We start from the raw sequence: 14,823 nt of genomic DNA, 5'->3' as shown, positions 1-14,823 counted from the left end.
AAAGTAATTACAAATATTTAGAGCTCTTAACATTCAAATTATTGATAATCATACACTAGGAATTTAAAAATGCTTTGTTTGTTAATTAATGGAGAACTTACTAAGATATTTTTAGTCCGTTTCAGTCTTGGTACAAAAGCTTCATTTTCATTTTGGAGCTCTGTCACAATCTGTAAATAAAAGCAACAGTATAAACAACTTTTTACATCATTACAGAATTTACAAAGAAAAACGGTACTTATGTATTATCTGGGCTCCCATGTTAAATGCACCCCATTTTTTCATACCCCTACTATCCAACTACGCATGGAGTTGATTTTATATAGTGTGGCGAGCGCAGCGAGCCACCGTGCCCGATATTACATAAGTACCTCCAAACTAGTGAAAAATGACCAAGAAATTCTACATGAGCCCTTTGTACTGACTGACACTAGATTACCCTCACAATAAGCTCCCTTTCTCTTAGCTTTCTCATAGCTGCTTAAAAACATCCTAAAATACAAAAACATGACATGACCTGCAGAATTAATTCTGAATTGATGAACATAGATGCACCTGTTGGGAACTCTTGTTTGGACTAGTAGCGTTGAACACCTGAGTCTTTGACAGGAGTGAAGAATAGGAGTCATCTCCCACCTTGAAATCCGCTGGAATACTGGTTGTCTGTAAACACGTATTTTAAAATGACAGCAATTTAGAATATGAAAACATATAATAGAAATAGTTGGTTTGATATAAATACTGCAAAATGCACATAGACTTACCTCCTGTTTAGATAAAAATATCTAAGATAAGATACATGCCAAAATAAAACTAACTTTGTAGCAATTAAATTCATATTATAGTGAAATTTTCTTGCTTGTTTTCACATTTTTACATAAAACCGGCTTTGCGGATCTTTTACACACAATGGTTGCAGGTCCTTATGGGGACCTGTCTTCTCTAAATTTTCAAACACAATTTGTACTCAAACACTGACTGAAGATGTTATGGGATCACCATGAATGTCCAGAATATTGATAATTTTCAAGGAAAAATATATTTGTGAAGGTTTAGATCAGCCTTAAATACCCTGCTAACCCTTACCTTCTATCTGCATTACCTTTAACTTTTGGGTGTACTGATTGACACTAGATTACCCTCACAATAAGCTCCCTTCCTCCTTTAAAGCTGCTTAAAAACATGCTAAAATACAAAATACAAACTGTAGAATTAAATCTGAAGTGCTGAACATAGATGCACCTGTTGGGGACTGTTGTTTGGACTATTAGCGTTGAACACCTGAGTCTTTGACAGGAGTGAAGAATAGGAGTCATCTCCCACCTTGGAATCAGCTGGAATAATGGTTGTCTGTAAACACGTATTTTAAAATGACAGCAATTTAAAATATGAAAACCTAAAATACAAATTCTCATTTTGATATAAATACTGTGTAAATCATATAGACTGACCTTATTTTTAGACAAAATCTCTTAAGGTGAGATGCATACCAATATAAAATATACAATTAATATTATAGTAAAGCATCCTACCCAGCCAAGTCCTGTCTGTGTATAGATACTAAATAAAATATGCTTTGTGGGGACACTTTACACACAATGGTTACAGTTTCTTCTTGGGACCTGTCTTCTCTAAATTTTCACACACAATTTGTTCCCATACACTGACTGAAGATGTTATGGGATCCCCATCAATATCTAGAATAGTGCTCATTTAACAGGACAAATATCTCTGAAGTTCTGGATCAGCCCTAAATACCCAGCTAACACTTACCTTCTACATGCATTACATTAAGCTTTTGAGTGTACGGATTGACACTAGATTACCCTCACAATAAGCTCCCTTTCTCCATTATAGCTGCTTAAAAACATCTTAAAATACAAAAACATTACATAAACTGTAGAAGTAATTCTGAATTGATGAACATAGAGGCCGCTGTTGGGGACTGATGTTTGGACCAGTAGCCTTGTGCACCTGAGTATTTGAAAGGAGTGAAGAATAGGAGTCATCTCCCACCTTGGAATCAGCTGGGAATACTGGTTGTCTGTAAACACGTATTTTGAAATGACAGCAGATGATAATATGAAAACATAAAATACAGTACGAATTCTTGCACATAGACTGACCTGTTAGATATCCAGCTACCACCTACCTTCTATCTGCATTACCTTTACTTTTGGGTGTACTGATTTACACTAGAATACCTCACAATAAGCTCCCTTCCTCCTTTATAGCTGTTTAAAAACATCTTAAATACAGAAACATGCCAAACTGTAGAATTTTGATGAACATAGATGCCGCTGTTGGGGACTGTAGCATCAAACACCTGAGTCTTTGAAAAGAATGAAGAATGGGAGTCCTTCCCCACCATGGTAGCAGCTATAACACTGGTTATGTTTAACATGCGGTTTATAATATGAAAACATATTTTAAAAAATGGTTATTTTGCTAGACATACAGCATAATGCACGCAGACTGCCCTCCGTTCCGACAAAGGGGGGATGCGATCCCAGATCACGGCTGTCGATCCCTCGCTACAGCCGTGATCCTAGCCGGTTGCAGTTTGCCTGACAGCAAATCGGCGGGTGGGATTCAATGTCCCACCTGCCGATCAGCAAAAAGGGGGCATGTGTGTGAAAACGGCTGTGGATTGTCAATGTACAGCAGGGATCGTGACAGTCCATGGCCATTATCAGCAGAACGGGCCCGATCGCTTTTAAAGTCGGGCTCGTTCTGCCGTAATCCCTCTTCAATGTTGTTGGTAAAGACAGCATTGAATAGGGCCCCAACACTATTTCCCCAGATGGAAATAGAGGCGGAGGATTGCATCCCCCCTAAATCTCTAACATGAGATGCATGCCAACATAAAACCAACTTTTTCTGATTTTTTTTTTAAATTGTTGTAAAGTATTTCTTCCTACCCAGCCATGGTATGTCTGTGTTTGCATATTGAATAAAACATGCTTTGTGGGGCAGATGGACGTTTATCTCTCTTTGGCCCTTATTCTGATCGGTGCGGATATTCCCGAATTCTTACGGTGCGGTCCGCACGCCACGGTGTGCTGCCGCGTGCGGCCATCGTCCGTAGAAACGCCCACGTGTCCTCCGCATTCGGACGGACTCACTCTTTAAGAACAGGGCGTGTTTACGGACGACATACAAACCATGCGTGTGCGGGAGAATCACTCCGATTCTGCACGGTATTACAGAGTATTACAGAGTATGCACGGGAATACCGCATCCGAACGGGAGGCAAGCGGTGCTTCCGCACGTAAGCGGTGTATTTACGCCAAACAACCCACTATTATGTCTATTCTGCAATACATCACATGACCCACTTATTCAATTACCTATCCTCATACAAAAATGCTTATTTGGAATTGGAATCAATTAGATGCCAATATATCCTTACAAGCATGCCTAACACATGCATTGCACACATTAACCCTTACAGCAATTGAAGTGCAATGGTTTCAATTAAAGCACTGACAAGCGTCCTATTAGTGAGTAATGAGTAAAGGAGTCGATTCTATTGGGTTCAGGTGTTAATGCTTGTAGTCATTAGGCGGTCCGTTCGCCTACCGCAGGAACGAGTGGTGTCCGCTAAGCAATACTAGCCTTTTGGACACCGCACATTTCTTCCCTTTTTGTTCGCGTGCATTCGGAGTGGTATCCGAATGCACGCCCCCCAACATAAGTGTACTCCCCCGTGTCCGCCCATGTTTCCGCCCCGTTTTGCCCACTTTGAAACTACGCCCATGTGTCATTCCGCATGACGCCCATAATACGCCCATATTTCCCGACTGATTGCGGTGAACAGTTTTGTACGGGATTTGCTCGAACAGGTACGGTGTCAAGGCGTGGCACATGCGCGTTGCGTTCTCCACGCATGCGCAGACGCCGTAAAGACGCGATCCGAAAGTATGCGGAAAAGTACGCGTCAATCAGAATAAGGGCCCTTATCACCCTTGCATTTATCTTTTGTTAAGGATTAATACATCTGCCCCACAGTTCCTTATGGGGACCAATCTTGTCTTTCTTACAATTTGTACTCAAACACCGAATGAAGGTCTTTTATGGTGACATTGTGAGAGTCAGGCAGTGATACTATATAAAGTGTCTTAAAATACAAAAACATTACAAAGACACACTGTACAATTAAGTTATTAACATAGATGCACCTGTTGGGGACTGTTGTTTGGACCAGTAGCATCATCCACCCGAGTCTTTGACAGGAGTGAAAAATGGGAGTCCTCCAACACCTTGGTAGCAGCTAGAACACTGGTTTTCTATAAATACATATTTTAAAATGACAGCAATTTAAAATATGAAAACATATAATACAAATGGTAATTTTTATATGAATACTGTGTAATGCACATAGACTGACCTCCTGTTTCTGTCAAAATCTCTAATGCCGTGCACACACAGTGCGATTTGGGCAGAAGATTTTGCCTAGTAGGTTAATTTGCATATTAGGTTAGCCGTGTGTACACTGAGGGCGATAGGAATGTGCAGCCACGTGGCATTGCTCTAGCAGCGGCAAGGCAATTTTGATTAACCACACGTCTGTGTGTATTTGGCCTAAGGCCAAATCGCTTAGCAGCTTGCCTGTGTGTACACCCCTTTCGATGAGATGCTTTGAATTAGGGCTGATTCAGATCTGTTGGCACAAGGCCGAATTCAGCCGCTGTGTTAGCAGGTCTGTAACCACCCCCTGCCCTACCAAAATCTTGCCCTACGGGGGGGGGGGGATTTGCAGGACTGCGAACAGATGTATCTGCCAGTGTGTACCCACCTTTACAGAGATAAATTAGATTAATATTTTAATCAATTCAAATTGTCATCCATTCAACCTCAAAGTTCTTTAATAGATACTACAATACTATGAGCCATTCTGTATATAGTGTACTGTGCAACATACGTGTGTTCTCCATGGGCAGTCTTCATCTCCATAGTCATAGGTAATTTCTTCACCTTCTTTAATGTCATTGAGGGCAAACAAACAAAGGTGTGGGTTTCCATTCACGTCAATTTTTTTCATCTTACTGTTTGGATGTTGGTGATCATCATTAACTAGCCGTCCAAATGTACCATCTTCTCTAGAAGCATCAATACTTAAAAAGAAACACAAGAAAAGGAGAAATATAAATATTTCAAAATATCAACACAAAATCCGACTTTATCACTTATTTAGCTTAGTACAGTATAAGGAGTATCGTTTAGGTACAAATTGAAGTCTTACCACCATGTTTTCCCTCTCCACTTGAAAGCAAACATAAATGCAGCCCTTGATGGGTGGTAACGTTTTCTTTTTTGGGATTCGGCATCATTTATCATATCTCCCATATATTCCAGAACAAACTCTCCTTGGCAAATTGAACTTTTTGCAAATATACCACGTCCTGTAACACAAGACAACAAAAACATTGTTTTACAGAACAGGAAAACCTATCCCTTTTACCATTATCAATTAGTCTATAGTAATATGTAAACAAAAACAACAACACATTTTAAGGTGCCATTAGAAGGTGTGATGCACACTTTGCGTTTTGTACTAGATCGCATCAAATCTAGGGGGTGATTTAGTAAGGCTTGCTAAGTAGCATACATACACTGCTTAGCGAGTCCATAAACGCCGCTCGCCTGCTCCGCCTCTAAATCCCCTTGGTACCATGCAAGTTGATGTGTCCGAGAACACATTCCCTCGCTTGCAGCTGAAGGGAAGGGAGATCATTCGATAGTCACCGATCATCAAATGATTTCTCTCTGACTTTTATTTCCTTCAGTGTCCACCGAAGAGGGAGCGGGCACTGACATCAGGCTTCGGTCCACCTATGTTCCAAGGGTAATACCCAGCGTTTTCATGGGGATGCCAATAAATTGCTGGGCATTCCCCTGCTCTGGCCCAGTGTCCTTCCCTACCCACCCTCTCTGGAGCGAACGGCTCGGCAAGTATAAAACTCACCAAAGCCATTCGCTCCCAGGGTCTGCACTAACGCCTCTATGGTACATCTGCCCCAATGATTGTATAATAATAATAATAATAATTTACTGATAAGTCACAAACACTGCCTTACCTTTCACTGCATTTATATACTTCACCTCTAATTTGCAAGTTTTATCAGTTTTTGAAGCAACATGATGAATCGCATCATTAATTGGGCTGATCCGAGGTGCCATTTCAAACTGCAGGGAAATGTCGAAAAATTAGTGCGAAATGGATTAAGTTATGAGCTATGTAATATTTTAGCTAACTGTTATGCCCCGATACTTCAAAAGGAAATGTACCAAATGTAAAGCGCAACAGAATATGTTGCGCTATATAAGAAACTGTAAATAAAAAAATAAAAAATACTTTCAAAAAGATTTCTCATTTGCTCAATCTACCACCTCCTAAAATACTTTTATTTTACTTGCAGGGCCACCATCAGTGCTGCCAGGCCCTTAAAAAAGTCCTGGAGGGGGGTGCAATACATGGGCCCCTCCATCAGACCCAGGTAAAAATGTATCCACCCCCCCCCCCCCCCCCTCGATGGCCCTGTTTACAGTGGTTGAAAAACACTGTTCTATTTAAATGTTGGCATTTAAATAGTACACAATCATATTAGCAAAACAAAAAAAGCGGTGTACCTGCAATACATAGTCTAGCCAATTTCGGCTGAGCGCCGAGTGTGTCAAGATGTAGTTAAGCCATCAGAGAGATGCTAACTACATCCTGCCATCCCCAGGAGCCACAGCCAAATGTATACAGTGTAGCAAAAATATTCTTGACTGCACTGTCTATTTGACCGGGTGATTGCAAGGCTCTGGGACGGCACATCGGTATTGCCCACTGTGTACCCACGAGGCGATTCAGGCAAACCTTCTAAGCGATTTTGTCAATGTAGTCAAAATTGCTTAGAAGAACCACCTCATGTACACCCCTTTAGTTTGTGATAAAATAGGACAAGTACATTATAAGCTACATAAAACCAGGGGCTAGGGAGCTTACAATTTTTACCTATTAATATTGAATCATGCTATTTAAGCTGTACTATTTAATAAATGCAACACAGTATGAAAGACATGGCCTTACCTTATAGTGGTATCAATGTAATGTCTGGTGCCAGTGTTGGATTCTGCTGTATGAATCTAATCCATTCTGTGTACTGTACACCCATCCATAAATACACAGCTCTGCGATCTTGCAAGCCAATGACGTCACATCTCCAGAAGCTTCACTGCAGGGGGTGTCTAGTCAGCTTGTTTATAGTATACACACATACATAGTTCCAACATTGACCATTGACGTGTTAATTGTTGATTCAATCACAACTTTCCACCTAAAGTAGTGCTAATGAATACAAGATCAAGGAATTTCCTGTATACATTAAAAATTGGAATACAAACTAACTTTCTCCCTCCAACAGTTGGGTCTGTGCTCTTTTCTTCTCTCCCAGGATTTTTTTTATTTATCTTTATAACGTGACATGCTACCCACATCGTGAATGCTACTGCTTCAGCAAGTGTTTATGCACTTGCTGATGCCGACAGTGACGTAGCACTGGCAATCTCGACATGGTGGCATGCTTGATCTCTTTATTTTTTTGGGGGGTGCTGTCTATTTTGTCAGACCCGGGCCCAGTCTTCCCTCTATGTTGTGCGCTCGCACACAACTCGCCGAGCGCGCACAGACATTACAACAGAGCGCACAAAGGCCGCCAGCCCACCTTGATAAAGGCTAATATAGCAAAAGCCTGCCAGAGTGATGGACCCAGAGAGCCAGGGCGCAAGATCCCACGATAACAAGGGATTAGTCACATGGGCGGAATCACTAGAGGAAACGTCAGGGACGGAAAACCTCCCCGCTCAGAGACTGAGGGTGAGTGGTTCTCCTGCTTATGTGTTACCGCTAAGAAGCAGGACCATGGGAGCGGAAATCATCCTAACCGTGAGTATATGTACCTAAGAGCTGACAAGCAAGGCTGCACTAGCAGGATACTTACTTATCTACATGACTGCTCCTGTGTTTTTATCAATAAGGGGACACAGACATTAAGAGAGCCTATGGGATTGTAGAGGGTTTTCCTTAAAGGAGGCTCCCCAGGTAATTAAGACTCTTACAGCAGGTCTGGAGAGACAGTCAACAGCAGTGGATCAATTTTTGCACTTGTGGACTCAAAGTGTGTTTCACCCATTAACTACATTGTGTGCTGTGTTTTGAATGTTTAATATCATTTTGAAGTACAGTTAACACAAATGCTGAATGTTGCTTTCCATATATATGTATATATATATATATATATCGATGTAGAAGAGAGAGCGGCACTCTTTAGGACTTTATATAGAAGAAAAACACTGTGAATTCACACTGGATTAAGTGTTTTTCTTCTATATATAGTCCTAAAGAGTGCCGCTCTCTCTTCTACATCGATACCTACTTCAGCATTGAAGGCACCGGGCGTATGAGCTTAAAAACAAAAAGGCAGTCCTTTTTGTTTTTAAGGTTTCGTCATCTGGGGACTTCGTCAGGGGGTGTGGACACCCCAGATGACAAAACCAGTTGGGCGTGGCCTAAACTGACAACGCTGTGCTTTTGGAGTTCCTAACCACGGGGCCCTGGCGGCGGCGAAAAGGCTGGTCCCGGCTATTCAAGTCGTTGGTGCACCGTGTTGGATATCACTGTGGCAAGCTGTTTGCTGTTATCTATGATGTATGTGAGCCTGCACTTTTAGTAAAATTTGTTTTACACTTTGCTCATATCTGCGCTTTTTCTCCAATTTCTTTCTACATATATATATATATACAAGGTTTGTTGAGGAGGCACTCCCAAATGAGGTGTAGGTAACAATGGAAGCAAATTGAAATACTGATCCGGTGCCCTCCTAGAAGTAATCCAGCCACTGCTGGCAATATGTATCGGGGGTTGGCGGCACTCAGAATAAACGACACCACACAGGGTTTAACCCTGTGTGGTGTCGTTTATTCTGAGTGCCGCCAACCCCCGATATATATATATATATATATATATATATATATATATATATATATGTATAAGTGATGCACACAAATTTAAATTTCCTACCAAAATTGCACAGCCAATATCTTTTGCCTTCGGGAACATTGCCCGGGCCCCATCATTTTTAGTGGCAGCCCTGAAGCTCCCATCCAGGCAGATGTTTGTGCAAGACACGAGATCTGACTGACCAAGGGTACACGTTGCAGGGCATTTTTAGAAAGTTTATCACCCAGCCACAACATAGGGACACACCTAAACAATCCAACGTACGATTACGCAAAATCGGAAGAATGACTCGACAATTGTATAGATGTGATAGATTCATAGATACTTGCAATTACAGATACTATTTGATGGTATTTATGCATGTAGTATGTTTATGCATGCTTGTTGTTCAGGGGCGTCGATGTCAGCACCAGCCCCAAATTTGACGGATAGCGGCTGGAATAGAAGTTAGTCTAGACTGTCTTTTATTACCGAAGGGGCGAAAAATCTTTTGATGGTCATTTTGCGGGATACTTAATATTTTTTTTCTATCATTACACTGTTTTGCACTGTTATCATTTAACACTGGTCTTAGTATTTCACAGTACATGATATTTTAAATATAGTATCAAAAGTTATATTTTATACAATACTCAATCCTTGTGCCACCAAAATGTCAATTATTTGTTCTTGCATAAGTTTTTCTATTATTGGTTTATTATATTTATTATATTGTCTGTGACAGCACCCCCAATGACCAAAATAATTTAAGAAATATTAATATATGGGTCATGTAAATTTTCAAAATATAGGTGCATCAGAGGGGTGTGGATCATTGGGTTGACCAAACTAAGGCAACATGCATTGGGTCGACCACTTTAGGTCTTAGGTCAATAAATTAAAAAGGTTGACATGGCTAAGGTTGACAGGCTCATAAGGTCAACACAAATATTAGGTCAACATTTGGAAGGTTGACAGTCAAATGGTTGACATGGGGTTTTTCTTTTTTTTTTTGCAAATGTCAACACAGTTGACATGGACACAAAAAAGTGCAGCGCGTCCCCTTGCATGGCTTGCTATGCTTAACATGCTTTGAGTTAGATGCCTCGCTATGTTCTCTCTCCACACCCTAGTGGATAGTAGGGCATGAAGTACCACATGTCGGCACAAATAAATGTGAAAAACCCATGTCGACCTTTTGACTGTTTGTGTTGACTTTTGTGACCCTGTCGACCTTAGGTATTTTATTTATTTTACGGTTTCTTATATAGCGCAGGAGATTCCGTTACAGTGTCTTATATAGCGCAGCAGATTCCGTTACAGTGTCTTATATAGCAGCAGATTCTGTTACAGCGTCTTATATAGCGCAGCAGATTCCGTTACAGCGTCCTATATAGCGCAGCAGATTCCGTTACAGTGTCTTATATAGGGCAGCAGATTCCGTTACAGTGTCTTATATAGCTCAGCAGATTACGTTACAGTGTCTTATATAGCGCAGCAGATTCCGTTACAGCATCTTATATAGCGCAGCAGATTACGTTACAGTGTCTTATATAGCGCAGCAGATTCCGTTGAAGCGTCTTATATAGCGCAGCAGATTACGTTACAGTGTCTTATATAGCGCAGCAGATTCCGTTACAGTGTCTTATATAGCTCAGCAGATTACGTTACAGTGTCTTATATAGCGCAGCAGATTCCGTTGCAGCGTCTTATATAGCGCAGCAGATTACGTTACAGTGTCTTATATAGCGCAGCAGATTCCGTTACAGTGTCTTATATAGCTCAGCAGATTACGTTACAGTGTCTTATATAGCGCAGCAGATTCCGTTGCAGCGTCTTATATAGCGCAGCAGATTACGTTACAGTGTCTTATATAGCGCAGCAGATTACGTTACAGTGTCTTATATAGCGCAGAAGATTCTGTTACAGTTTCTTATATAGCACAGCAGATTCTATTACAGCGTCTTATATAGCGCAGCAGATTCCGTTAGTGTTTTATATAGCGCAGCAGATTACGTTACAGTGTCTTATATAGCGCAGCAGATTACGTTACAGTGTCTTTCTTATATAGCGCAGAAGATTCTGTTACAGTTTCTTATATAGCACAGCAGATTCTATTACAGCATCTTATATAGCACAGCAGATTCCGTTACAGTTTCTTATATAGCACAGCAGATTCCGTTAGTGTTTTATATAGCGCAGCAGATTACGTTACAGTGTCTTATATAGCGCAGCAGATTACGTTACAGTGTCTTATATAGCGCAGCAGATTCCGTTACAGTTTCTTATATAGCACAGCAGATTCTATTACAGCGTCTTATATAGCACAGCAGATTCCGTTACAGTTTCTTATATAGTCTAGAAAGGAATTGAGGTTATAACTGCGCAATATAATTAAACTGTCTGCTGCTTAATTGGTAGTGCTAGGGCGTCATTCCAAGCGCCCCAAGGTGATAGATAAGAAAAAGACAAGATTTGCACACCAATATAGCGCTGTCAGTGTTCTCACAATAAAATAGCACCCAGGTGATGATGTGAATAATAAAATGTCACCAATCCTAAGTCTTTGACTTGATTGTAGGATTTTCACATCCACTCGTTTTCAATGAAAAGTGCAATGTCCTTAAAACCTCCTCAGCACCAAAGGTTTATGATATGTAAGAAGGGAGAGAGGACATAGTGCATAACTTCAACATAAACAAGAATTTATTGAGTTTACACTTACAATTTTAAAAGAATTCAACAGCATGTAATGATGGACGTCGCTATAGCCCCAGGTCCTTGGAGTAGTCGATGGAAGAGGTCCCAGTTCCGGATCTGGTGTATCTCTAAGTTCCTCAAACAAGTCCCCAGAGAGTCAGGCAACGACCAGCAAAACAGTCCAATAGGAGTAGGCAAGACACGCTTAACGCGTTTCGGATCCACTGATCCTTCGTCAGAAGCGTGTCTATGCCTTGCCTGGTCTCCTCTTTTATAGCAGACGCTAACTGCTATTTCCTGACATCTCAATTTCCGCCTTTCGGCGGAAACAAGATGGCCGTGCGTTCCACTCGTATTACGAGTGCGTTCCACGGCTTTTAGATGTAGCTTTATTGATATTAAAATGCGTAAAAAAAGATGGCCGTGCGTTCCACTCGTACAAACGAGTGCGTTCCACAAGCCACTTATACTCAACAGGATCAAGGCATAGACACGCTTCTGACGAAGGATCAGTGGATCCGAAACGCGTTAAGCGTGTCTTGCCTACTCCTATTGGACTGTTTTGCTGGTCGTTGCCTGACTCTCTGGGGACTTGTTTGAGGAACTTAGAGATACACCAGATCCGGAACTGGGACCTCTTCCATCGACTACTCCAAGGACCTGGGGCTATAGCGACGTCCATCATTACATGCTGTTGAATTCTTTTAAAATTGTAAGTGTAAACTCAATAAATTCTTGTTTATGTTGAAGTTATGCACTATGTCCTCTCTCCCTTCTTACATATCATAAACCTTTGGTGCTGAGGAGGTTTTAAGGACATTGCACTTTTCATTGAAAACGAGTGGATGTGAAAATCCTACAATCAAGTCAAAGACTTAGGATTGGTGACATTTTATTATTCACATCATCACCTGGGTGCTATTTTATTGTGAGAACACTGACAGCGCTATATTGGTGTGCAAATCTTGTCTTTTTCTTATCTATCACCTTGGGGCGCTTGGAATGACGCCCTAGCACTACCAATTAAGCAGCAGACAGTTTAATTATATTGCGCAGTTATAACCTCAATTCCTTTCTAGACTGTTCCACTTTTCATTCTATATTGTCGTTTCACTGCTGCATAATATGTTCTCATTTAAAGATATACGAAACCAATTGGTTAAACACACTTTTACATCACAAGATGAAAACATCAATATTAGTGATGAAAATCTGGGCTCAGTATTTTTCAAACTCGAATCAGTGATGATAAAAGAGAACAGAATTTGGTGGGAGATGGTCACACTGGAGCACTATCTCGCATCTAAAGTTATACCTAAAGGTTTAAAAATTGTTAAACCACCTTCGTTTAATTCCTCCGATGACTCTTTTAGAAAAGATTGGAATACCATTTTAGATGAGTGCTCCTTTTCTCTGATAAACCTCATTATAAAAGAGAGGAATAAAACATTAAAAATCCTAAATGAGGAGATAACTGCCCTTCAGGACATGGTACGACCTTTTAAAGAAATAGAAGATTTTTCCATGTACGAGGAGTCCCTCCTAGATAAAATCAGTAAAAGTACTAGAGAATTGAGGGAGAGAAAAGGGAAAAAATTCCTACGTGACACCAACCCAGAAAAAGAACAAGATAGGGTAATTGAGGAAATAGATCCTAAGACACATAAATCTTCTAATCCACAATCTAGTAATTTTATGAAAAAAACTCCAATATGGAAAAAGAAAAAAAGATTCAATACGAGATTAGAAGAACGCATACAAATACCGGTCTATGATACTCCACCTCAAAGAACCGTATATAAAAATCCGATAAATAGATTTGGAAAAAAGGATAACTGGAGAAATAGAGAAAAAGATCACTATCAGAGCAATGATAGATGGGAAACTCCTAGACGCCCATATCGTCAAAGGTACTACCAAAAGAAAGATTTGAATATTAATACATCCAATAGATATTCCATGTTTAACCAAATGGGTAACCATGAAGATATAGAGCGACCTTTTTTAGAACGGGACCCACCTCCACGATGGAGACAATAAAAATGAAACATAAAAAAACCCGTAGAGGTAAGAGAGCAGGTGTGAAGAAACCCAGAATAAAAAGTGGTAATAAAAATAAAAATAAAAATACCATTAATGTAGAAACTACTACAACTAAGTCTAGTGAAGCAGAGGGTAAAATATTCAACCTTTCTGGGAGAGAACTTACAGATATGGAGACAAGAATTCTCCAAAAAGGTCTAAAATTCGCACCATCTGTTAAACCAAATAGTTTTAATCTCTTTCTGGACGTACAAAAATATATTCGAAAATTAACCATTAAACGGTTCTTTAAAAATCAGGAAAAAAATCCTGAAACATCACCCCTGATACAAAATGAGGTTATAAATACCCCTTTCAAACCACAATCCACATTTTACCCTACGCATTGTAGAGGCAGCTTCCTTGATTGCTTTAATAAAGTAGTGTGTAATGAAATTAAAAAAATTACAGAAGATCAAGGAAGTAAAAGGAAGAAGTGTAATTTAACAAAAAGAGAATATGATGCTCTAAGGATACTGAAAGAGGATAAATCAGTAATAATAAAACCTGCTGATAAAGGGGGTGGAGTTGTTATAATGAAAAAAGAAATGTATATGAAAGAAATACAAAACCAACTCACAATGGGTTCAACATATAAGAAATTAAAAACAGACCCGACAACAAGAATCGGTAAAGAATTGTTAGATATAACCACTATGGCTCTTAATGAGTCAGTGATTACGAAAAAAGAGTTTGATTTCTTAAATATAAAGGAACCTACGGTACCTTCACTTTATATCCTACCAAAGGTACATAAAAACGTTGATTGTCCACCTGGCAGGCCTATTGTTTCTGGTTGTGGAAGTCTTACTAGCAATCTTTCAGCCTACATTGATTACTTCCTGCAACCATTAGTGACCAAAACACAAGCATATTTAAAAGATACAGGTCACCTATTAAGAGAATTGTCGACATATAATTGGCAGGAAGGTGATATTCTTTGTAGTGCTGATGTTAGCACCCTCTATACGATAATTGAAAAGGGAAAGGGGCTCACTGCAGTCAAATATTTTCTAGATGGGTCTACACTAGAGAGTAAATTAAAAAATTTTATC

At 40.0% G+C, this 14,823-nt stretch overlaps 1 protein-coding gene across 2 annotated transcripts in view; it reads right to left on the bottom strand.

The window, feature by feature from the left end:
• LOC146080850 (uncharacterized) overlaps positions 1-14,823 on the bottom strand; it is a 66,093-nt gene that overhangs the window by 7,516 nt on the left and 43,754 nt on the right. Inside the window, exons 2-8 of one of the 2 annotated variants that reach the window (XM_083188537.1) lie at positions 7,079-7,223; positions 5,246-6,189; positions 4,925-5,117; positions 4,182-4,289; positions 1,243-1,350; positions 556-663; positions 102-170 (exon numbers count right to left, since the gene is read on the bottom strand). In XM_083188537.1, the coding sequence (XP_083044663.1) occupies positions 102-170; positions 556-663; positions 1,243-1,350; positions 4,182-4,289; positions 4,925-5,117; positions 5,246-5,430 (771 nt within the window). In that variant the 5' untranslated portion in view covers positions 5,431-6,189; positions 7,079-7,223. Of the gene's footprint in view, positions 1-101; positions 171-555; positions 664-1,242; positions 1,351-4,181; positions 4,290-4,924; positions 5,118-5,245; positions 6,190-7,078; positions 8,069-14,823 lie in introns of those variants that run through there. The other variant, XM_083188538.1, reaches the window with a different exon arrangement.

The sequence above is a fragment of the Crinia signifera genome, chromosome 5 (genome assembly GCF_055691185.1).
Source record: "Crinia signifera chromosome 5, ASM5569118v1, whole genome shotgun sequence".
Lineage (NCBI taxonomy): Eukaryota > Metazoa > Chordata > Amphibia > Anura > Myobatrachidae > Crinia > Crinia signifera.
This window is presented reverse-complemented; position numbering and strand designations above follow the sequence as displayed.